At 43.4% G+C, this 24,654-nt stretch overlaps 1 protein-coding gene across 1 annotated transcript; it reads right to left on the bottom strand.

Annotated features, from left to right (window-relative positions):
* Nucleotides 1–342: 342 nt before the first annotated feature.
* On the bottom strand, nt 343–23,987 carry DDX49 (DEAD-box helicase 49). Its single transcript, XM_039322303.1, has 13 exons — nt 23,785–23,987; nt 22,331–22,454; nt 20,535–20,620; nt 19,625–19,746; nt 17,430–17,617; nt 10,540–10,680; nt 8,167–8,242; nt 7,004–7,080; nt 6,784–6,881; nt 5,504–5,578; nt 2,013–2,101; nt 1,768–1,839; nt 343–777 (listed from the first exon to the last, which is right to left on the bottom strand). Exons 1-13 carry the CDS (start codon nt 23,897–23,899, stop codon nt 607–609), a joined length of 1,434 nt encoding a protein of 477 aa, XP_039178237.1. The 5' UTR covers nt 23,900–23,987; the 3' UTR covers nt 343–606.
* Between the last annotated feature and the right edge of the window lie 667 nt (nt 23,988–24,654).

Below are 24,654 nucleotides of genomic sequence, written 5' to 3'. Positions count from 1 at the left end.
AAGTTACAGTCAAACCCAAAGACTGTAGCTATGCTTGCATTAAAAAAAAAAACATGTAAGCCTCTGATTTTTCCCCTCATCATAGACAGTGATTTATTGAAAGCACTTGGTTTACTAGCCAGCATCTGCCTGGCACGATCATGAGATTCTGGTGACATCTCCCCCCCCCCCAAAAAAAACCCAGACCCTGCTTCCATCAAAAGGATCCACCCACAAATCACCAAACTGTACTCAGTGGTAAGATTGCCTGGTGAGACTTGAAAACTGCTGGCTGCGAGACACGATCTTACGATTTGGGAAGAGAAGCTGTCTCCAAGGCCCAACTGAAAGCCTTGGTTTTGATTAAAAAAAAAAAAGAAGACAGCCCCGAAGACACACGCCTTGGTCTCTGGACAGCCAAGCAGCTTTTCAAATCTGCCTTTGCTAGTCATTTTTTTTTTCCTAAGCCTTTTCCTCCTGAATGCTTCAGGTCCGTTCACCCAAAGGCCAAAGTTGCAAAAAGCGTCCTGCCTTTTCTGCCAGGTGAATTCGGGACGGAGGTAGCTCAGCTGCAGATCGTTCCCCACAAGGGTCCTTTGCCACCAAGGTTGGACACGTTGAGCGGCCTCACTTCGCCGGAGCCGCCTGCTTCTGCCTCCGCACCCGTTTTTTCAACCTGTGCTGGAGCTGCTTCTGCTGCCTCTCCTGCAGGGTCTGCTGGACTCGGCTCTGGAACTCCAGCTTCTTCTTCTTAATCTTGGCCAGCTCGGCCTTACGTTGCATCTCCAGATCAGGGTCCTGCCAGGATGGGGGAAAGGAGTGAGATTCCAAGGTGCCCAGAAGCAGACCTTCTTTGCAAGACCCCCCCAAACTGTTCCCCTTTCTCAGGCCCTCCAATTGCAGCTGCTTACCGTAAGCATTTGCCTTTCGTCTCCCCCAAAACGGTCTGACCCTCAACTATCGCTTCGTGGAAACACGGATTTCACAGCCACTACTATGTTTAAGACCGAGTTCGCAATTACAACTTAGGATGGTTCCACATTAATGTATCGTGTATAAAACCCAATGTTGTGCTTTGCAAACCATGGTCTGTCAGCCTGGGTCATGGCTAACCATTGCTCTTATTCGGGAAGCCAAACTTTAGCACACTGAAGAAAACCCAGCCGTGCGCTAACCCAGGTTATCTGGATAAACCAGAGATGGAAACCCATAGCAAACCATACTGGCCAGTAAGCTTGCCTGCTACCTTTATAGTAATTTTGCTTTAATAATAATAATAGAGTCAGAAAGGACCTTGGAGGTCATCTAGTCCAACCCTCTGCTCAGGCAGGAAAGCCTATACCATTTCAGACAAATGGTTGTCCAGTCTCTTCTTAAAAACTTCCTGTGTTGGAGCATCCACAATTTCTGGAGGCAGGTTGTTCCACTGGTTAATTGTTCTAACTGTCAAGAAACTTCTCCTTTGGGTCAAAGCAAATTAAGGATGAAAAAAATGCAATCAAAAAAGGAAAAGCGTGGGGTCCTTGGTGCTCTTTGAGCTTTGGTTTTTTTTCCTTGCAGATGTTTCATTACTGAACTAGGTAACACCATCAGTACTAGGAGGGAGGGGGAAGGGGTTGGTCTCTGTTTATATACCAGTGGCCTACCCTTGTCAATGTCCTTGGGGGTGTGTTTTGTCAGTTGCTCCTGATCTGCAAGCCTCCACTGATGGAGGGTCAGGACTGGGGTGAATCCCACTTAGCCCCTGCTCTCGACTGGCAGCAACTGGAATTCTTCTCCCTTTCCTACCTTTCCTTCCAGGATCATCTGCTTCCGCTTATTTATTTCCTTCTTCTCATCAAAATCTGTTGCCTCCAGTCTCTGAGTTAGGAAAAAACAAAGCATGCAGCATTGTGGAGTTACTTGATTGACGTGTTCTTACAGGGGAGCAGCTAAAAGCAGTGGACTTGAACGGAGCTTCTCCGCATCCAAATCCTCACTTCCCAACTTGAGGTCCAGGAACCAGCTCCCTCCCTCCACTTGCCTCCACTTACAATCTCACATTCCCGTCGGACCACGTTCACTTGGGTGAGAATTTTCAGCACATTTTGCTCCTCCACGGAAAACTCCTGAAGCTTCATTTCTAAGGAGAGGGGAAGCCAAACGCTGACACAGCAAAACAAAGCCCCATCTTTTCACAACCAAAGAGAAGTATGCGTGTGGAGATAGTCACTTCAGTCCCTGGGCTAAGACTAAAGCAAGGCTTATTTAGATTCACACAACTGTTATAAACCATGATTAGCAAACAACAGTTGGGTTTATGCATAAGCTGAGCTACAACTAGTTGCAATTAGGCTTTCTGTATTTATTTGTGTTTATATTAGAAACTGCCCACCTCTTTCGTAGAGTGATTCTGGGCAGTGTACATATATATTCAATCAGTATATATATATATGTAATCAATCAGACCGGTCTGTCTGAAAAACCTCCTGTATATACTCCCTTGACGCGGCTGGCAAAGAGGGGAGAAAAGCCTGTGGCTTGGTGGTTAAATCACTGCCTAGTATGTAAACTGCCCAGGTTCAAATCCCATAAAGGGTATGGCTAACTGAAGAGAGCAGAATGAGCTCGAAATGGCCATCTTAGTCTCCCAATTTAATTCTTTAACTCTTTGTCAGAAAAAGAAATTTGGATTTGTAAATGTTTTGCAGTTGCAACTTGAGCCTGCTTAATGCCCCTAGTTGGGGGGCTGCAAGGCAAAAGAGATTGAAAAAAGTAAAACTGCAGTATATATATATATAGTATTGTTTAACCCAGGGGTGTCAAACTGCCGGCCCATGGGCCGAATGCGTCACGCGGAAGCCGTGCCCACCCCATTGCCGGCAATGGCAAAACAGTCCTGATACGTCGCACGACGTCACATGACGTCGCGAGTTTGACATGTCTGTTTTAACCCAATGGTAGGAATAAACATCTTCCTCTAAATTGGATATCTAGCTGCAGTACTTGTTTTTTTTTAGCTGCATACAAAACTTTGGCTAAATGGAGGAGAGGAGGCTGACACGACCTAAATCTTGGCAACTTTGAAGACTTGTGAACGTGTATGGCTGGCATGGGGAATTCTGGGAGTTGAAGTCCACAGGTCTTATAAAGTTGCCAAGGTTGGACGTGCCTGATCTAAACCATTCTGAGTCACCCTTTTTAACAGTCAGGTTTTACTCAGACTAAACATACACCGTTTTTAGGACTACCTAACTGCAAGCAGACCCGCCCCATTTAAAGCATCTTATATTCCAAATCATGCAGCATATCCTAAACTGGGTCCTTTTGCTCGTCTCAGGAGAACCCTCAGAGATATAGCTCTGATGTTGTGTGCTGGGAGGGGCTCAAGATGAGGCATTCCCATGTCTTCTATTATCACAACAGAAGACATGGGAATTAGTATTAGTAAATGACTGGCTAGTACAGGGGTAGGTAACCTTGGCTCTTTTAGGACTCGCGGACTCCAATTCCCAGAATTCTGGGAGTTGAAGTCCGCGAGTCCTAAAAGAGCCAAGGTTGCCTACCCCTGGGCTAGTAGAATAAGAATAGAATATGTTTAGGAAATATGAGAATGTAATTGTTGGAACAATATGTTTATTTTTAGATACTATAATTATTATGTTATGAAAAGAGGGAAATTAGGGATACTCAAAGTATAAACAATATACTTATTTACGGCTAAATTGAAATACGGTAATTGGAATTTTGTAAAGCTTAAATACAGGATTGGGATTTGTATAGTTAAAATGTTACTGATAATTTTACCGATTGATTGAATTTCACTAGAAACGTATTAATCTGAATATGGTATATTACTTGAGGGAACTAGAGAGGGAATTTTTTAATGAGTTAACCTGAGCTATATACAAATGACTTTGTTTTGGGATAATTGATTACCCCATCAGCATGCTGTTTCCTAAGCACTGTGATGTAAAAACTGAAAAAAAAACTCAATAAAACTTGTATTAAAAAAAAAGAAAAAGACAAGGCATTCCCAAGGACAGAAAAGAGGATGGGCTGAGGAAAAGTAGTCCCCAACCTCTTACTTTTTAGGTCTAGAAAGAAACCCACTTGAGTTCTACACCAGTGGTTCTCAACCTTTTTAATGCCGCGACCCCCCAACCTGTCGTAAGTTGAGGACTACTCAACCGGTCGTAAGTCGACGACTACTCAATTGGTGCAGCACCCTTTGCAGAATGGGACTTTTGGCGGGCTCAGCAGGGCAGAGACAGTCTGGACAATTCCTATTGGCTTTTGAAAGCCAATAGAATTAGACTCTATTCAAGAGAGTCTATTCTATTGGCTTTCAAAAGCCAATAGAATAAAAGGGACTAGCACAGCTAAGGAATGGGGGGGGGGGGAAATGGTGGACTGCATTGTTTGGCGACCCCCGTGAAATGGTCGTTCGACCCCAAATGGGGTCCCGACCCACAGGTTGAGAACCACTGATCTAGATAGAAGCCAACTGAGCTGGACCCGGAGAGGAAAGGAGAGGAGAAAAAAGGGAAGAGAAAACAGACAAAAGAACATTTTTAAATATTAGTATTTTAAATATTAGATTGTATGAGGAATTGTGATAAAGGAATTGTGCTTAATTAAAATTTGAAAAGAATAAATAAATATTAAACGTTAAATTAAAATATTAAGGGAAAATTAACCCCCAGGTGACTGATTTGCTAAAAGTTTGAATGTTTACAGATAACTAAGATTTGAGGTTCAGATATTGTTATGAGTTGAGACACAAGTTAAGTAAAACTTAGAAGTATAAATACTAACAATTAAATTCGTATATTGGTTTGTGGTACAAATGCTGATGGTTTATTATTTTTTATTTTTATTTTTTTATTTTTCTGGAAAGGAAGAAAGGAAGGAAGTAGAAGGAAGAAAAGAAAAAAAATTATTAGCCCTAAATATGAGACAGGAGACTGAGAAATTGGGATCATTTAAAATCTGGAAATGATAAAGATTAAACATTAAATTTAAATATCAGTGGGAAATTAAAGTTAAGAAAAACTTATTAGGTTATTGTCTAAAAGATGGAATGTCAAATTAATTAAGATATGTATAGACTGAAGATTATTGATGAATACTAGAAAGGTATTTTTTGTTTGATTGATAGAATAAGAACTGCATTGATCTGAATATGACAGTAGATCTTATGGGGGAAAGAGAGGGAATTAATTGTTGTAATACTTCGAGATTTGTACAGATGATATTTAAATGTAATGAAATTACTGTGCTCAACCGCCACGCTACTTTTCAAATATGTAAATGTAATATTGGAAAATTAATAAAAAACTTGGGGAAAAAAAGGGAAGAGAAAACAGACAAAAGAAAACAGACAAAAGATTTCCGCTGCTTACCTCCCCCGCTTTAGATCCCTCGCTACCTGTCTCTTCTCATCTCCTAGCTGCCAACTATGGCAGCAAGTGAAATTAGTACTTTACAGATGTTTCAGGCTCCCCATCCCCCACCCCAAATTTCCCACCTTTTGGCAACTTACTGATCTGTTCTTCAATCGCATGGACAAGATGGATATCGTACTGGGTCACCAGCGTGATGGCAATTCCGTGCCGACCTGTTAAGAATAGCCATGGAAGAGCAGTGGGCACAGGTGGTTCTTCCCATCTTTCCCCTGAGAAAGCCGGTTCTGGACAGTACAACTAGTCCCCAGCTAAGCGGTGCGGTCAACATTATTCCGATCTTAATTACCAGAATTAAACAAGGATGACCTGTGCTGCTCAGGGGCCTTTCTGAGCTCAGAAATGAAACACAGGTATCCTCATTTAACCGTTTGAAGTTACAATGGATTTTCCCAGGGCTAATTACAACCCTTTTTCAAAGTTACGACAGCCCGGCAACCTCTCTGCCCCTGGTCACATGACTGCATCTGGGTGCTGGGCAACCAGCTCACATTTAGGGCTATTTTGCAGCATCCTACGATCACATGAGTGTGATTTTTGACGTTTTCCCCAGTTTCCTGCCAAAAAACCCTGCCCAATGTTGAAAACAGGTTCGCTTAACAACAGATGCAAAAAGGTCATAAAACTGGGTTCGGTCATATGGTGACCCGCTTAACGACCATGACTTGCAATGATAATTCTAGGTTCAATTAAGTTGAGGATCACCTATAAAAGGGGTAGGCAACCTTGGCTCTTTTATGACTCGTGGACTTCAACTCCCAGAATTCCTGAGCCAGCATGGAAACCTCTCCCTTCCCCTCAGCATGGCTGGCTCAGGAATTCTGGGAGTTGAAGTCCACGAGTCATAAAAGAGCCAAGGTTGCCTACCCCTGACCTACAAAGAGCCTTGAGGTGAGGAGGGAAAAAAACAAGCATGTCAGCACATTGAAAACTTCCAGGGAGAAGAAAATTCCAGCACAACCTCCAAAATAAACAGCATCCCTTCCCTGGACAAGGATGGTCCAATGCCCAGAAGGTGGGGAATCCCAGAGGAAGGCCTCTTTCTAAAGGCCGGTTCAAACGTCAATCAAAGTGGGCTCTGAAGTCACAAAGTACAGAACCCTTAAGGCAGGGGTAGGCAACCTTGGCTCTTTTATGACTTGTGGACTTCAGCTCCCAGAATTCCTGAGCCAGCCATGCTGAGGGGAAAGGGAGAGGTTTCCAAGCTGAGCCATGCTGGTTCAGGAATTCTGGGAGTTGAAGTCCACGAGTCATAAAAGAGCCAAGGTTGCCTATCCCTGCCTTAAGGATTCCTGTTGTTTCCAAAGAGAATGAATCAGACTGACAATGGATTTGAAACCATGAAGAGAATCCCCCTTACCAGCTCGGGCTGTTCGACCCACCCTGTGGATGTAGATTTTGGGGAGTCCGGGTGTGTTGTGATTGATGACTACTTGGACGGTTGGAATGTCGAGCCCCCTAAATCAAAAAGAATTGAAAACACAGAGAAGATGGTTAAGCTTGGCATTCTATCTAATCTGGGATTACCCCCCCCCCACACTTTTCCGGACCTATTTTAGCTACAGAGAGGCTCCACTCACCTGGCAGCTACATCAGTAGCTATTAAGATCTTAAAGACGCTTGATTTGAATTTCGCCAGCGCTGCAAAACGTTGTTTCTGACCCCCCCCAAAAAGAGAGAAGGAAAAAGAACTGTCAATTCTAAAACGAAATCAGCTGAAACCATTTTCCCTTCATTTTAGGTTGCCACAGAATTGGGAGGGGGAATGAGTGTTTTATCTTAGACATAACGATAACTGTTTCATGGGAACCAAGGTCATTGCTAACTGTATTTTGGCCTGGCTGTAACTTTCCTGAAAAAGCCCTTGCAAATAGCAGAGGGGGATGTGATTTATGACATACTACTGGGGCGGAAGTTTAACTTTGTAACTTTCTAACCTGGGGGGGGGGGAGTCTTGGGTTCACTTTTGAACGTGCTGTTATTATGTAGCCAAATAAGTATGTTCTTTGAGGAAGCTTTTTTTTGCCTTGGAGTTCTTTTTGCTGGTCTCATCTATCAGAACCACGACAAGAACATCATTAGAGCAGGAAACTGTTTTGTTTTTTACTCTCTGGCAACGGGATTCGGATGAGAAGAGAGGATTCTACAGGCCAAAGGATCTGCTTACCTGGGATACTCGGAACTCAACCTGGAATTCCCTACATGTGAAGCTGCTTAATTCGTTGAGTGATGGATACTCCCTATCTCCGTGGAGAAGCACAAATGGAGATGCAGCTTAGAAATCTCCTTGAGGTGGATGGAAAAAGAGAGGGGTCCATAGACCTTCTTATGCTCCAAGGAGGCTTGGAGCTGGCATTGGTGGAAAAGATGCTTCACCCAAACTATATGGCAAGGAAGCAGCATGGCAGAAGAATTGAGGAACTGGCCTTGAGCACCCATATTCCATCCTCTGGGCAGCTGTTGGTGGCCACTATTGACTTATTTACTTACTTACTTATTTATTTATTTATGAGACTTATATACCGCTTTAAGTGCAAGCACTCTCTAAGCAGTGTACACCAGTAAGCAATGTATCTATATATTTACATTGCCCCCAACAATCTGGGTCCTCATTTTACCTACCCCCGAAGGATGGAAGGCTGAGTCAACCTTGAGCGGGTGAGATTTGAACCGCTGACCTGCTGAACACAGTCAGCTAAAGTGGCCTGCAGTACTGCACTCTAACTGCTGCGCCACCACTTACCTGTTTCATCATTGAGTGGAGAGCCACGGATGGGAAATTGAACTTCCTGAGCATCATGTTCAGAATTTGGCAGGTCCTAAAAAGGCAGAGCAAGATAGGTGGCGTATAAATTGAACAAAAATACAATACAATAATAAAATCAGTCTTCTGTTACTCTTGGGTGGGCAGGAGCTACACAACTCTGCATCTGCTCAGAAACATTTGCTCTATCCATCTGTTAATCAAAAGAATGTGCCGGTTCCTGATTATGTCAGAAGGCAAGTTTGACTGCTTGGTCAACGCAATTCTTTGAAGTCACAAATGATTAAACTTGACAGATAAGGATCTACTTGCTAATGTTCCTCGAAAGACTGACCTTGCACCCGAGATGGGAGAGGTACACTCCCAAACAAGGCTGCATTCACCTTCCTCTGTCTTCTACTTAAGGAGAAAGACTGGCTCACAATGATAGCAAGTTGCAAATGAGGCAGGGAGTTTTGTGCCCATATCAAACTGGAATTCTCACTTGAACTCAACTAGTTTAGGCTCCAATCTTCCTACTTCAGGTATATTAAGCAATAACCCAACTCTCTGGAGAAAACTCTTTAAGGCTCGGGAAGCTGGAAGGAAAGAGAAGAAGATGACCAGCAGCAAAGGGGACAGATCCAGTTATAGCAGTTGGATTACCAGATAAAAGAGGTTAGGTCAGTGGTGGCAAACCTATGGCACGCGTGCCAGAGGCGGCACTCAAGAGCCCTCTCTGTGAGCACACGTGCCGTTGCCCCAGCCTTGCCTCCCCCCATGACCCCCTCCTCACCAGCAGCCCCCCTGGAGGAGAGTCGCCCCGAGCAGCACAGCCAAGGACATGGCAGCCAGACAGTGTAGATAAGACTCTGCCCTCACACCCCATCGCGCACAGTTGATACTGCAGGACGCGGGCAGAGGGCGTGGCTGCAATGATGCTGCTGGGTTGCCTGGCGATCTGCAGTGGGCACTGCAGGTGGTGAATGGCTCTGCGGGCAGGCAGGGCATGGGGTGGAGCAGGAACGGGGCCAATTTTTGGGCACTCGGTCTCTAAAACGTTCGCCATCACTGGGTTAGGTCTATCTGATAATCATCCTGGAGAAAATTGTATCAATGTGGTCACTTGTTGTTGTTGTTGTTAATTGCGAAGTCGTGTCCGACCCATCACGACCCCATGGACAACGTTCCTCCAGGTCTTCCTGTCCTCTACCATCTTCTGGAGTCCATTTAAGTTCACACCTACTGCTTCAGTGACTCCATCCAGCCATCTCATTCTCTGTCGTCCCCTTCTTCTATTGCCCTCAATCTTTCCCAGCATTAGGCCCTTCTCCAGTGAGTCCTTGCTTCTCATTAGGTGGCCAAAGTATTTGAGTTTCAACTTCAGGATCTGGCCTTCTAAAGAGCAGTCGGGGTTGATCTCTTCTAGGACTGACCGGTTTGAATGCCTTGCAGTCCAAGGGACTCGCAGGAGTCTTCTCCAGCACCATAGTTCAAAGGCCTCAATTCTTTTGCGCTCAGCCTTTCTTATGGTCCAACTTTCACAGCCATACATTGCAACTGGGAAAACCATGGCCTGGACTATACGCACTTTTGTTGGCAGGGTGATGTCTCTGCTTTTTAGAATGCTGTCTAGATTTGCCATAGCTTTCCTCCCCAGGAGCAAGCGTGGTCACTAGGAACTATAAAAACCTGATGGAACATCATCCATCCATCTTATAGTATACCCTCAGCACATTAGACTTTAAAACCCTCCACGTGTTCCCAGCAGTGTTGGATTCTGCACAGGAAGACTCACTTTCTTCAATACTTTCTATAGCAAAATCTGATCACTAATCATTCCAGGAAGTGCTGAAGGAAAGGAAATGTCTACGAGAAATCCCATCCTATTCAGAGCACACAGGATATTTTAAAGGTAAGGAAAGAGAAAATGGCATTTTCTCCTGAGCACAACCTACGCTAGATCAGTGTTTCTCAACCTTGACAATTTTAAGGCATGTGGACTTCAACTCCCAGAATTCCACAGCCAGCATTGCTGGCTGTGGAATTCTGGAAGTTGAAGTCCACATGCCTTAAAATTGTCAAGGTTGAGAAACACTGTGCTAGATAAACTATGTCCACCCCAACCGCCTTCTCCTCAATCTGATTTAAAACAGGGAAGAGAACCCAGAATTATTTTTTTAAAAAAAAAAAAACACCTTCAAACATTTTAATTTGAATTGATGGGCAAGTTTTAGCCCGACTGGCACGTTGCTATTCGGTGTCCTTACATTAAGACTGAAATACCAGCTCTGGGCCAAAAGAAGAGACCGAAGAAGAGGAGAAAGCAGAAATTATGGAGGCAAAGATGCTTCGGGTGCTGGACAAACTCACTTGCAAGTGTTGGTGAAGATGATGATGGACCAGTCCTCATGTTCATCTTGGAAAGTTTGCACAAGGTGGACCAAGTAAGCGTCTTTGACCTTCTCGGGCACCAGTAGGTAACGCTGGTCAAGCTGTTCCACTGTCCGTACTCTGGTGGGATTTGGGGGATGGAGAGAAAGAAGAAGAAGAGATCTTAAGGCATGGAGTTAAGGCATAATGTCAAGCCCTTCAAGGGAGGACAGGTCAAGAAATAGACACCAGAAGAATGTCTGGAACTTGATTGTTATAGACCAGGGGTAGGCAGCCTTGGCTCTTTTATGACTCGTGGACTTCAAATCCCAGAATTCCTGAGCCAGCATGGCTCAGCATGGAAACCTCTCACTTTCCCCTCAGCATGGCTGGCTCAGGAATTCTGGGAGTTGAAGGCCACGAGTCATAAAAGAGCCAAGGTTGCCTACCCCTGTTATAGACAGAACCTTTTAAGACGGGTAGCGCATCCCTCTGCCTCCTGTTATACCAGTATTGTATTTCTCAAACCAAGACAACTTTATGATTAGGCCGTCCACACAATCTTAAAAGAAAGCTGGCTGGGGACTTCTGGAACTTGAAGAATTCCTGGTCCACACATCTTAAAGTTTAAAAGTTTGAAAAAGCATTGTCTTATACCAGGGATAGGCAACCTTGGCTCTTTGATGACTCGTGGACTTCAACTCCCAGAATTCCTGAGCCAGCCATGCTGAGAGGACAGGGAGAGGTTTCCAAGCTGAGCCATGCTGGCTCAGGAATTCTGGGAGTTGAAGTCCACGAGTCATAAAAGAGCCAAGGTTGCCTACCCCTGACCTATACCATCTCAGACAAGTGACTGACTAGCCCAGGGATAGGCAACCTCGGCTCTTTTGTGACTCGTGGACTTCAACTCCCAGAATTCCTGAGCCAGCATGGCTCAGCTTGGAAACCTCTCCCTTTCCCCTCAGCATGGCTGGCTCAGGAATTCTGGGAGTTGAAGTCCACGAGTCATAAAAGAGCCAAGATTGCCTTCCCCTGTCTTATACCAAAGAGAAAAAGGCAGGACAATCTTGAGTTTCTTTCTCACCCTTTCTTCTTCCCGGGGCTGAACTAATATTCATTTAGTCATTCTTGTATTCCTTCCTTGAGTTGATCTCTATACTCCTCTGCTGTCATAGTATGTGGAATGACCTTGGGACAGTGGACAAAGATGCTGCTTAAGATGAGACAGCATAACCCACAGCAGCATAAGAGTGAGGGCAAAGGATTCAGCCTTCCCTAGTTTCTTGCACTGTAAAGGAGTCAGGGCGAGGAGAGGAAATGTACTTTCAAATTTGCAAGATTCTATCAATGCAGCTTCACAATAAAGTAATATTGAGGTGTTAAGGGCCCTGTTCCCTGGCTGTATTAGCATCCCCAGTAACAGTTTTACTTGGTTCCATATATCTTTATTTTGTACTGTTTTGTTTTTATGTCATATGATGCACGCCACCTAGAGTCACATGTTGAGCTACAGGCAGTTTCTGACTTAAAACCATTCGTTTAGCGACTATTCGAAGTTACAATGACAATGAAGAAAGTGACTTATGACCGTTTTTCACGTAGATGCTTGTTGCAGCATCCCACATGATCAAAGTTCATATGTTTGGCAACTGGATCGTATTTATGACAGCTACAGCGTCCCTGGATCTTGTGATCCCCTTTTGCGTTCTTCTGACAAACAAAATCAAGGGGGAAGCCAGACTCACTTTATAACCGTGTTACTAACTTAACACTGCAGTGATTCTCTTAACAACGGTGGCAAGGAAGGTCGTAAAACGGGGCAAGACTCACTTAACAACTGTCTCGCTTAGCAAGAGAGATTTTGGTCGTAAGTCGAGGACTACCTCGTAGAAATAAAATAAAGCAGTTCATCTGGTCATGTTTCCTATTTGATTCGCCCTGCAAGGCCAACAGCTACAGAAGAGATTGAAGTGAAGAACTTTTATTCTTTTTCTTGTCTGTCTCCGTCATGTCTCACCCCGTAAGATTCTCCCTCGTGTCTCCCTCCAACAGTTGGCTTCCCAATCAAGGGCAGTCCAACAATACTCCCTCCCACTAAGGCCCTCCTCTACAAGAGCAGCTATACTGCTGGGTGTAGATGTTATTTTATACATTTTCTTAACCTTTCCTGTAACAGCCCTCACCCAATGAAATAGTCACCCCTCAACAATATAGGCAGCCCCCATTTTGCTGAAATTCCATAAACAAGTTAAAACCATATTATTTCATTCTAGTTCTGATTGCCTGGTTCAGATTTTCTTTGAGGTTAATGTTGGTTTTCGCAATTCGTTTTTGAACTTGTTTACTTATTGGGGAAGAGTGTTTCTGTGGATGTTGTATACTGCCCAAAGTCCCTTGGGACTGGAATGGGTTATAAATACCATAAAAATAAACAAAATGAATCAATGTTATAGGAGACTCTGCGTAATTGCTCTGCTCACATACAGCAATCTGCCTGGGCTGTGGAAAATTCTAGTTTATCGTTTATTGCAAATGTGGATCCCCAAATTGGCCTCTGCTGGTGGAGGCGCCTAAAATCCGTGCTTTTACTTCTTTGATCTGTTATAGTGATGCAGGAAATAAAACTCCAGTGTTGGTTGGTTCAGTATTAAAACTGATCTGGGATTTCCGCAATATCATTCTTAAGCAAAGTAGGAGTTGGAAGCAAAAATGTTCCACTATCTCAGGGGCTGCCACAAAGAAGAGGGAGTCAAGCTATTCTCCAAAGCACCTGAAGGCAGGACAAGAAGCAACGGATGGAAACTAACCAAGGAGAGAAGCAACCTGGAACTAAGGAGAAACTTCCTGACAGTTAGAACAATTAACCAGTGGAACAACCTGTCTCCAGAAGCGGTGAATGCTCCAACACTGGAAGTTTCTAAGAAGAGACTGGACAGCCATTTGTCCAAAATGGTATAGGGTTTCCTGCCTGAGCAGGGGGTTGGACTTGATGACCTCCAAGGTCCCTTCCAACTTTATCATTATCATTATTAAAAATAAAGCCTCCGCTTTCGATTTTTGGCAGGACTGACGTATCAGAAATCCCAATTTAAACTGAATACTGAAGGTTCCTGTCTGCTTGGTTATTTCCACTGACAGAAAAAAAATGGCATCAGTGTGTACAGGTGGTCCTCGGCTTGGAACCCTTCGTTTAGTAACTGTTCAAAGTTACAACATCACCGAAAAAAAAAGTGTGACGGGTTTTTCACACAACCGTTGCAGCAGCTCCATGGTCACGTGGTCAAAATTTGGGTGCTTGGCAACTGACATGTATTTATGATGGTTGCGGCGTCCCGGGGTCATGTGATCCCCTTTTGTGACCTTCTGACAAGCAAAAGTCAATGGGGAAGCCAGATTCATTTATCAACTGCGTTTACTAACTGCAGTGATTCGCTTAAAAACTGTGGCAACCAAGGTCATAAAATGGGGCAAAACTCGCTTAAGAACTGTCTCTCTCAGCAACAGAAATGTTGGGCTCAATTGTAGTCATAGGTCTAGGACAGGGGTAGGCAACCGTGGCTCTTTTATAACTCATGGACTTCAACTCCCAGAATTCCTGAGCCAGCATGGCTCAGCTTGGAAACCTCTCCCTTTCCCCTCAGCATGGCTGGCTCAGGAATTCTGGGAGTTGAAGTCCACGAGTCATAAAAGAGTCAAGGTTGCCTAGCCCCGGTCTAGGGCTACCTGTATTTTTGGCACCCAGCTTGTTTACCATAAACTAATCTTCTCTGCAAGACTGACCTAAAATCTTTAAAGACCGTGAGATTGGCCAGCTGTTAGGGACAGGCATTTTGAAAGCACCAGCCAACGATCAAATTATAAACAGTTACTTAAGCCTGGTCAGAGTCCATCAGAAATGGAGCCTTCATTAGGAAGTCAAGAGATTCAAGTCATTACGCCGGAATTCATTCCAAAGCATTCATTAAGCAGAAGTGGGGGGTAAAGAAGAAACTTAATTAATTGTACGGGATCAATTGGCTGAAGAAGATTAAGGCGGAAATTGTGGCTTGACTGAAATGTTTAAATAGGCTTATATGAAATCATTTATCCTTTTTAGCAACTGGATGAATCCTCCCTTCACTTCCATTACATTTCATTCAGGAAGGAGGAGAAAACAGTCTTATTAACCTATATTTATTGTACTTTGAATTGAGAGCTACCCCCCCCCCGGAGCAGTTTGACAATCATTCTGTTTATGGTCACTTTGTGGGCTCTGTCTACATCAGTTTGGTGTAGCAGTGAAGGTGCTGGCTGATAAACCAGGAGATGGTGAGTTTTAGCCCCCCCCCCTTTAGGCATGACATTTTGAGCCAGCCACTCTCTTTCAGCTCAACCCACCTCACAAGGTTGTTGTTGTGGGGAAAATGGAAGGAGGAGTATTAGGAATGCTCATTGCCTTGAGTAATTTATAAAGTAATAAAGGGGAGATAATCTAATAAACTCTCCATCCATCCAATTTAGGCAGTACCCATCTCGCTATCCAATTTGATTAAAGTCTCCTTAATCCTTATCTGATAATGCAAGGTAGAAGGATATTTAGACACATAATAGAATAGAATAGAATAGAATAGAATAGAATAGAATAGAATAGAATAGAATAGAATCAGAACAGGAATAGAATAGAATAGAATAGAATAGAATAGAATAGAATAGAATAGAATAGAATAGAATAGAATCAGAACAGGAATAGAATAGAATAGAATAGAATAGAATAGAATAGAATAGAATAGAATAGAATCAGAACAGGAATAGAATAGAATAGAATAGAATCAGAACAGGAATAGAACAAAAATAGAATAGAATAGAATAGAATAGAATAGAATAGAATAGAATCAGAACAGGAATAAAATAGAATAGAATAGAATCAGAACAGAATCAGAACAGGAATAGAATAGAATAGAATAGAATAGAATAGAATAGAATAGAATAGAATAGAATAGAATAGAATAGAATAGAATAGAATAGAGCTGGAAGGGATCTTGGAGGTCTTCTAGTCCAGCCTACCGCTTAAGCAGGAGAACCTATACCATCTCAGACAGGTGACTGTCTCTAGCCTCTTCTTAAAAATCTCCGGTGATTTCTGGGGCTAAGCTGTTCCACTGATTGATTGTCCTCATTGTCAGGAAGTTTTCCCTTAATTCCAGGTTGCTTCTCTCCTTGATCAGTTTCCATCCATTGTTTCTCATCCTTCCCTTTGGTGCTTTGGTGAATAACGTGACCCCCTCTGCCTTGTGGCAGCCCCTCAGATACTGGAACACGGCTATCATGTCTCCCCTATTTCTTCTTTTCTTTAGACTAGCCAAACCCAAATCCCGCAGCCGTTCTTCGTATGTTTTAGTCTCCAGGCCTTGGATCGTCTTAGTTGCTCTTCTCTGAATTTTTTTCCAAACTCTCAACATCTTTTTTGTGACATGATATTTTGCAGGTGTGGAAGAGAAAAGAGCAGGATCAAAGACCAGGTAATTCTTTGATCTCTCTTAGGAAGGCGTTAGGACAATCCCTTCCTTGGAGACCATGTGAAACAGGCTGCTTTCCTTCACTGTTTTGCCAGGATGCCATGATTCCTAGTGGAGATGGGCACCGACAGGAAGGGGGCTGGGTTCAAGGCTTCTCCTGAAAATGCCAGGAAGGTATCCCTTGGCCACTTTAAGACTTGTGGACCTCAACTCCCAGAATTCCTCAGCCAGCAACGCTGGCTGAGGAATTCTGGGAGTTGAAGTCCACAAGTCTTAAAGTGGCCAAGGTTGGGCCCCCCAATCTAGATGGCTAGATGGGCCAATTGCACAATTCAGGATGTGAACTGTTTTCTTCTACAGGTAGCCCTCAATTTACGACCACAATTAAGCCCAAATTTTCCACGGCCAAGCGAGACAGCTGTTAAGTGAATTTTGCCCCATGTTATGACCTTTTTTTTGACACAGTTGTTAAAGTCAATCGCTGCAGGTGTTAAGTTAAGAACACGATGGTTAAGTGAATCTGGCTTCCCCCATTGACTTTGCTCATCAGACGGTCGCAAAAGGGGATCCCATCCCCCTGGAAGACTGCAGCCGTCATAAGTGTGAATCGGTTGCCGAGCGTCTGAATTCCGATACGTAACCCATGGGGATGCTGCAACTTTCGTGTGGAAAAATGGTGGTAAGTCGCTGTTTTTAGTGTTGTTGCAACTTTGAACAGTCATTAAACGGATGGTTATAAGGCGAGGATGATCTGTTGTCAACGCTGCTAACATCGGATGTTCTTGCTTTGACAACGTACGGAGATGCAGCCATTTTCCTTTTTATGTTTTACTCTTAGAATTAGAGTTGGAATTAGATGATACTGGGAGAGGAGGAGGAGGAATGTGCACGGGAGTTGAGTTAGACATAACAGTATTGTAACTAGAGTGAGAACCAAGGTTTTTTTGAAATAAGAGATAAGAAATGGTGGGTTGAAAAACTGGAGGGAAAGCCTGCATTTCAAACTAATTGGAGAATGTGATTTATGACTGTTAATTAGAGGAGGGAAGTGTGCTTTGATACTATGTGCTCAGGGGAGGGGAATTCAGATTTTGGCTTTGCCTATGTACGATGTTATGCTATTCGAATAAAAGATTCTTTAAGGTAAACAATGCCTCCAAGTTCTTTGAAGAGTTTCATCTGTCGGAACCATGACACCTGTACTAAAAAAAAACCTAACTGCCTAACTATGAATTTCACTGTAGTTTCATTCTGACAGTGGGAGGAAAACCACCATTTCTACAGCACACAGTTCTATAAGCCTCTCTCTCACTTCTTCCTCCTCCTCCCGCCAGACCCCAAATGCTTTCTCCGTTAAAAGACACACACACACACACCCTCAAAAGCCAAACTCACTCAGATGTCGATTCCCAGAAGAACGGCTTGTTCATGGCGATCTTCTTGAGCTCATTCAGGGTATCTGTCAGGGTGGCACTGAAGAGCATCGTCTGCCTGTCAGCTGGAACTGCAGCCAGGATGACTTCCAAGTCTTTGGTAAAGTCGGTGCAGCCTTGTTCCAGCAACCGGTCAGCTTCGTCTAGGACCTAAACCAGAACCACAAAGGAAAAAGGAAGCGGCCGCAGCTGAACCACCAAAAACCTAATAAAGATCAGACCAAAGGGTAAAGGCAGCCTGGGAATGGACCATGTTTCCACTGAGGAAATACCAACATCAGGGTAAGTAAGATCTGTGGACTTCAATTCCCAGAATTCCCCAGCCAGCATACTATTTCATGCTCGCTGACTTTCAGAACCCTGATAAGGGTAGTCCTTGATTTATAGTCCTAATTGAGACAGCTGTAATTCAGATTGATTGCTAAGCAGGTCATCCACATGACCAACCCAATTTTATGACATTTTTTTGTGTTAAAACGTGTCCAGTGTCTGCAATTTATAGCAATCAGGAAGTAAATAACCGTTTCCAGCAAAGAACATTGTAAATTATGGTCATATAACTGTGGGATGCTGCAAACAGCTGCAAATGCAAGTCAATCACTAAGCGCTCAAAATGTGATCAGGGGGTGAGGCAGCCATCAGAAGCCAAGCTGTAAGGACCTTTTTTGGGGATCTGTTGTAACGCTGAACGGTTGCTAAATGACTGATCCTAAGTAGAGGAACACCTGTATCTGTTTACTCAGCTCTCTGGTGTCCTAAAAAAACACTTTAACCAATGTGATGGCAGCCTACAATGTTTAAATCCATTTTTAAAAAACTGACTTAACAATAGTCAGTTTTACAGATTGCATGGTTTTAAAACAAATCTTACTACATGGGGATAAGCTTGGGGAAAAGGAAGTGGAAGGAATAAACCAACCACAAAGTATGTTGGGCAGCTGTGTGGTCATTGCAGAATTTAGTATTGGCCATTTTGATCAAAGCAGAGAGGTTGCCAGGTCTTTAAGACTGAGGGGACTGGAGGCTAAAATGTATGAAGAACAGTTGCTGGAATTGGGTATGTCTAGTTTAATGAAGAGAAGGACGAGGGGGGACAGGATAGCAGTGTTGCAATATCTAAGGGGCTGCCACAAAGAAGAGGGGGTCAACCTATTCTCCAAAGCACCCGAAGGCAGGACAAGAAGAAGCAATGGATGGAAACTAATCAAGGAGAGAAGCAACCTAGAACTAAGGAGAAACTTCCTGACAGTTAGAACAATTAACCAGTGGAACAACTTGCCTCCAGAAGCGGTGAATGCTCCAACACTGGACGTTTTTAAGAAGAGACTGGACAGCCATTTGTCTGAAATTGTATAGTGTTTCCTGTCTGAGTAGGGGGTTGGACTAGATGACCTCCAAGGTCCCTTCCAACTTTATTATTATTATTATTATTATTATTATTATTATTGAAATCACAGGCAGTCCTTGATTTATGGCCGGTCACTTGGCAACTGTTTGAAGTGACAACCAATTTGAAAAAAGGCAACTTTGATCTTAAGTTCCAATAGTCCTATCCCTGCCTGGTCACATGACCGCACTTCAGGCACTTGGCCCCACATTTATGACCATCTGCAGCATCCCATGGTCATGTGACTGCCTTTTACAACAATTTTGCTGTGTTTTTTCTTTTTTTTGGCAAAATCAAACCTATAGCAGGTCCTTAATTGGCTTAACAAACTGGCGTGTTTGCTTCACAACTTTAACGGTAATAAAATCAGGTTGGTTATGTAACCAAATTTCTTTTACAACCATTACGACCTACAGCCATAATGGGCAGGCTCCATTACAGTCATAACTCGAGGAGTACTATACTTATGACTGAAGCTCTCCAATTTGTCTAATAGTAGTACAATTTTTTCTCTCCAGCCTTTTTCTCCCTTTTTCTGAGTTAAGGTTATATGCCAGTTTTTCTCAACCTTGGCAACTTTAAGATGTGTGGACTTCAACTCCCAGAATTCCCCAGCCAGCCATGCTGAAGCTCCTTCCATTAAACTAGTGTTTGGCAACTTTAAGATGGGTAGAATTGACCTATGCTGGCTGGGGAATTCTGGGAACTGAAGTCCACACAACTTAAAGCTGCCATGGTTGAGAAACATTGCTCTATCCAAAATGCCTTACCAAGAACTTGATGTTCCGAAGACTGAAGGTATTGGAACTCCGTAGGTGATCAGCCAGGCGGCCAGGAGTAGCAATGACCACATGGGGCTTCCGAGACAGCTCCAGGGCTTGAGAGACCATATCTGAAAGTCCATCAAGAAAGAAAATCTTAGCACAAGAGATAGGGTCCAAAGGGCGATGCGTCCCATCCCACTGTATGAAGTGATCAAATAAATATTTTCTGCAGCTTCACAGGGCATAAGATAGCTTGTGTAAAACATTTCACAATATATATCTATAAAATGTTTTATAGATGGCATTTGCCACCAGCAAGATTGGCAAAAATGTTTCAAAATATGTCAGATAGATGTTGGAAATGTAAACATGAGTCAGGTACTTATTATCATGTATGGTGGACATGTGTTGAAGCAAAGAGGTACTGGAAAAAAATACATACTTGGCTAGAAAAGATGTTGGGAAAACATGTTGATTTTAAACCTGAACTTTTTTAAATTAGGTCTTATGCCAGAAAAGATGGATAAACAAAGTACATATTTGATTTTATATGTGATAACAGCGGCAAGAATCATATCTGCACAATGTCGGAAAAAGGAAGAATTACTATCAGAGGAAGAAATAATTAAAAAAAAATATTAGATTGTGCAGAAATGGACAGACTTGAAAGAAAAGGGTTGAAAGAAAAAGAAGAAACAGAATACTATCAGACTTGGGATTTATCAATGGCTGGAGAAAAGAATAAAGGATTAGGAATTAAATTTGCATTAGTGAATGATAAACTCAAGACAACACGTTGCTGAAAAAGCACTATTGAATTGAATGAAAAAAGATTAAAAAAATTTTACAAAAAAAAAAAAGATAAGCTTGTTTAAGGGGAGGGGTGAATTTCCATCTTCCAAATAAAGTGACGTACCCATTCCCCCGACAATGATGCAGTCCTTTAAACCCAGAGGCTTCCCAAGGACCCGGAACTGCTCGGCAATCTGATAGGCCAGCTCTCTGACAGAGAAGGGAAGGCAAAGAGAGAAGTAAAGGCTCTGTTAAAATAATATGTATTGTTTTAATTACCAATATTAAATTCATACCCCACCTTTCTGCTTATATAAGCACTCAAGATGCCTATTTAACTTTGAAGCATCTCCTGACAGTATATGTGTGGCTGGACCATAATCACAGAATCCTTAGATTAGAAGGGACCTTGAAGGTCTTCTAGTCAAACCTTCTGGCTGATGCAGGAATCCTCATTCCATTCTGGATAAATGATTGCTCAATCTTCTCTTAAAACCTCCCAGGGATGGGCACACACAATTTGCAGAGGCAGCCTGTGACACTGCTTTTCATAGCTCCTGCAGTTCACAGTTGGACCTTTCACTATAAAGCTTGTCTTATCCTCAGGTACCATGGAGAATTAATCTAATTCCCTTTTCCCTGTGATATCCCTTCATCACGAGATCCCTTCATGCATCGGAAGACTGCTATCTAACTATGGAGATTCTGAGTCATCCAGGTCATGGTTGTCCCAAAGGTGCTTCCCCCACCCCCAAAAGACAAATGGACTTTTTCCTTGAAGACGTTTCGCTTCTCATCCAAGAAGCTTCTTCAAAACTTTCTTCAGAAAGTCCAGTTTAAAAAAAGCATCTTTGGGAAGACTACTCTCCCCTTAGCATTCTTTTCTTTAATCTAAAGGCGCAAAGAAGCATGATGTCTTTAATATGAGATTTTATTTAGACTCGTTCCTTTGCTCTGTTCAATCTTAAAATTAAAGCGATTTGCAGAGGGAGAGCGGACTTCCCCTCTTTGATTTCCTTCTTGAGTCTGTTGCGGGTAAGGGAGGATCCAGCATGATTTAGGGTTTCCAATCTCTCTTTCACGATCACTTTCAAAGTCCCTGAGTAAGGAAGCATTTCCAAACAAATCATATTGCTAGTGATATCTTAATTGTTGTCATTTTGAAATGTATCACAAGCCTGCTTTGTCCTTCTTAGTATAATTCTCCGGGCTACCAGGCCTTCCAGGGCCATTTAGTGAGTCTTTGGGCCTTACTTCTCTGCTTCCACAAATCTTAACAGAATAACAGAGCTGGAAGGGACCTTGGAGGTCATCTAGTCCAACCCCCTGCTCAGGCAGGAGACCCTATACCAGGGGTAGGCAACCTTGGCTCTTTTATGACTCGTGGACTTGAACTCCCAGAATTCCTGAGCCAGCATGGCTCAGCATGGAAACCTCTCCCTTTCCCATCAGCATGGCTGGCTCAGGAATTCTGGAAGTTGAAGTCCATGAATCATAAAAGAGCCAAGGTTGCCTACCTCTGCCCTATACCATTTCAGACAAATAGTAGTCCAATCCTTCTTAAAAACCTCCAATGTTGGAACACCCACAACTTCTGGAGGTAATTTGTCCCACTGATTGTTGTAACTATCAGGAAATTTCTCCTTAGTTCTAGGTAGCTCCTCTCCTTAATTAGTTCCCATCTTTGTGTCTTGCCTTCAGGTGCTTTGGAGAATAGGTTGACCCCTTTCTCCTTGTGGCAGCCCCTCAAATATTGGAACACTGCTGTCATGTCACCCCTAGTCCTTCTTTTCACTAGACTAGACATATACCCAATTAATCTTTGCTTTGTGCAACTCATTTAAGCACAGATCACGCCAAGAATTCACCTATCCACCTCTTTGGGATAAGTGTCATTTCCCAAGCTACATCTTCTCCTACCTTGTTGGTGTCAACACCAAGGAGAAGATGCCAAAAGGATCTTCAGAAAGTTTCTGCAAGATGGGGAGCACAAAGGCAGCTGTCTTGCCACTTCCTGTTTTGGCACAGCCCATGCAGTCACGACCTATGGGAGCAAGATGTAGGAGGACAGCTCAATATAAAGGCAAAAGGTGTGGTGCATTTTGTGTGTGGTCAGAGGCACTCTTTTCCTTATGGCCAACATGTGGAACTGTGAGAAAAATCAAGGAAGGTTATATGTGGAAAAATATTGAAAAAAAATCCAAACATTAATTGAGGAGAGCTAATTGTGGTGCTCTTTGGGACTTAAGAGAAAAATACCAGTTTGAGGTTGAACTGAATGGAAGTATTAGAAGTCTGTGGAGATTCTCAACCATCCAGGTCATGGTTATGAAAAAAAAGTACTTTTGGGAAGTATTAGAAATGAGAGGTAGGGCTTAAAAAAGGGACTGCCAGCAGATGTTGATCAGAACCACCAAAAGCCATGGTTACATGTTGACTGGGCAAAACACTAGGGAAGAGTAACAATATTAGGGTTTTTTTAACAGCAAGAATCAGGCTTGGCCAACCTTAAACCCTAACGAACTTATTTAAAGTATTTATTTACTCAATTTATATAGCCACCCATCTTACTTTTATATGACTTTGATTGGCTTACAATAAAATACATGGGACACATAATATACAAAATAAAACACAAAGCATTATTCAACCAATCATCTGCACAGCCTGTATATCACATCCAAGGTCCCAAGCTCAGGCACAAAACCAAGTTTTCAAGGTCTTATGAAATGCCAACAGGCAGCGGGCCAATCTAATTTCAGGGGGGGGGATGATGCTCCAAAGGGCAGGTGCCATGGCAGAAAAGACTCTCCTTCCAGGTCTCACCATGTTTAGCTGACAGTTCCTAGAGCCTACTTTTCTGCTGGAATGAGTGCAAACAATCGGGGGGGGGGGGGAGAGAACGGTCTTGTAAGTAACCTGGTCCCAAATTTATCCTCTGGATTATATTCCATGCATCTAACAACTTGAGATCCTTATAATAATAAAATAATTAGTCTTTCAAGTACATAGATCTGCTGGGAGTGGAGCAGAACTTCAGGGAGGCAAGGCTACAAAAATAGTTGAGGTTCGCTGGGTCTTCCAAAAAGTCCGTCCTATATAAAATCTTCCTCGAAGTCCACACAACTCGTGATGACTTTAAGGATGTATTCCAAGTGTGACCTTACCAAGGCATTGTAAAGTGGTATTAATACTTCACGTGATCTTGATTCTATCCCTCTGATAATGCAGCCCAGCATTGTATTGGCCTTTTTGGCAGCTACAGCCCACGGCTGGTTCATATTTAAGTGATTGTCCATTAGGACTCCGAGGTCCCTCTCACAGTTACTACTATTGAGCAAGGTACCCCCTATAGTACTATCTCTGGGTCCTACCTTGCAGCGCCGGAGGGATGCAGGCTTCCTGCACCGGGGTGGGCCTCGACAAGCCCAGCTGCTCCGCCTGAGACACCAGCCAGGGATCCAAGCCTAAAGTGCGGAAACCGGCCATTTTCCGACCGAGAGACCGAGCAGCGGCGCTTCAGACCGGCAGGATGGAAGGAACGCGAGGGAGAGAGCAATCCCAAGATGCCCCGCGACAGAGACGCGTCTGGTGACGTCACCGCACAGCTGCTCGCGGGTATTGTGACGTCACTGGCGAGCGCCGCAGCGTCTTTCAGAAGCCATTGGGGGCTCGCCGCACGGTTGGACTACGATTCCCAGGCATTCCCGGCATCAAGGAAGAGCCTTCGCATAGATTTCAGGGAAGGGAGATCTACCCTGAGTCTAAAATCGAGGTCCATAGAAATCTAGTGGAGATTTATCAACCCAGTGCAAAACTTATAAAAAGTCTCGGGGCTACGGTAGACGAGGAACATTGTAAATTTAGTAATAATAAAAAATTGAAAGGTACCTTGGAGGTCATCTAGTCCAACCCCCTGCTCAGGCAGGAAACTCTATACCATTTCAGACAAATGGCTGTCCAGTCTCTTCTTAAAATCTTCCGGTATTGGAGCATTCACAGCTTCTGGAGGCAGGTTGTTCCACTGATTAATTGTTCTAACTGTCAGGAAGTTTCTCCTTAGTTCTAGGTTGCTTCTCTCCTTGATTAGTTTCCACCCATTGCTTCTTGTCCTGCCTTCAGGGGCTTTGGAGAATAGCTGGACTCCCTCTTCTTTGGGGCAGCCCCTGAGATATTGGAACACAGCTATCCTGTCTCCCCTCATCCTTCTCGTCGTTAAACTAGACGCACCCAATTCCAGCAAC

This window comes from Crotalus tigris, unplaced genomic scaffold, assembly GCF_016545835.1.
Source record: "Crotalus tigris isolate CLP2741 ecotype Arizona unplaced genomic scaffold, ASM1654583v1 scf7180000017543.2237141, whole genome shotgun sequence".
NCBI lineage: Eukaryota > Metazoa > Chordata > Lepidosauria > Squamata > Viperidae > Crotalus > Crotalus tigris.
The sequence above is the reverse complement of the archived record's forward strand: the minus strand, read 5'-3'. Positions and strand labels throughout refer to the sequence as shown.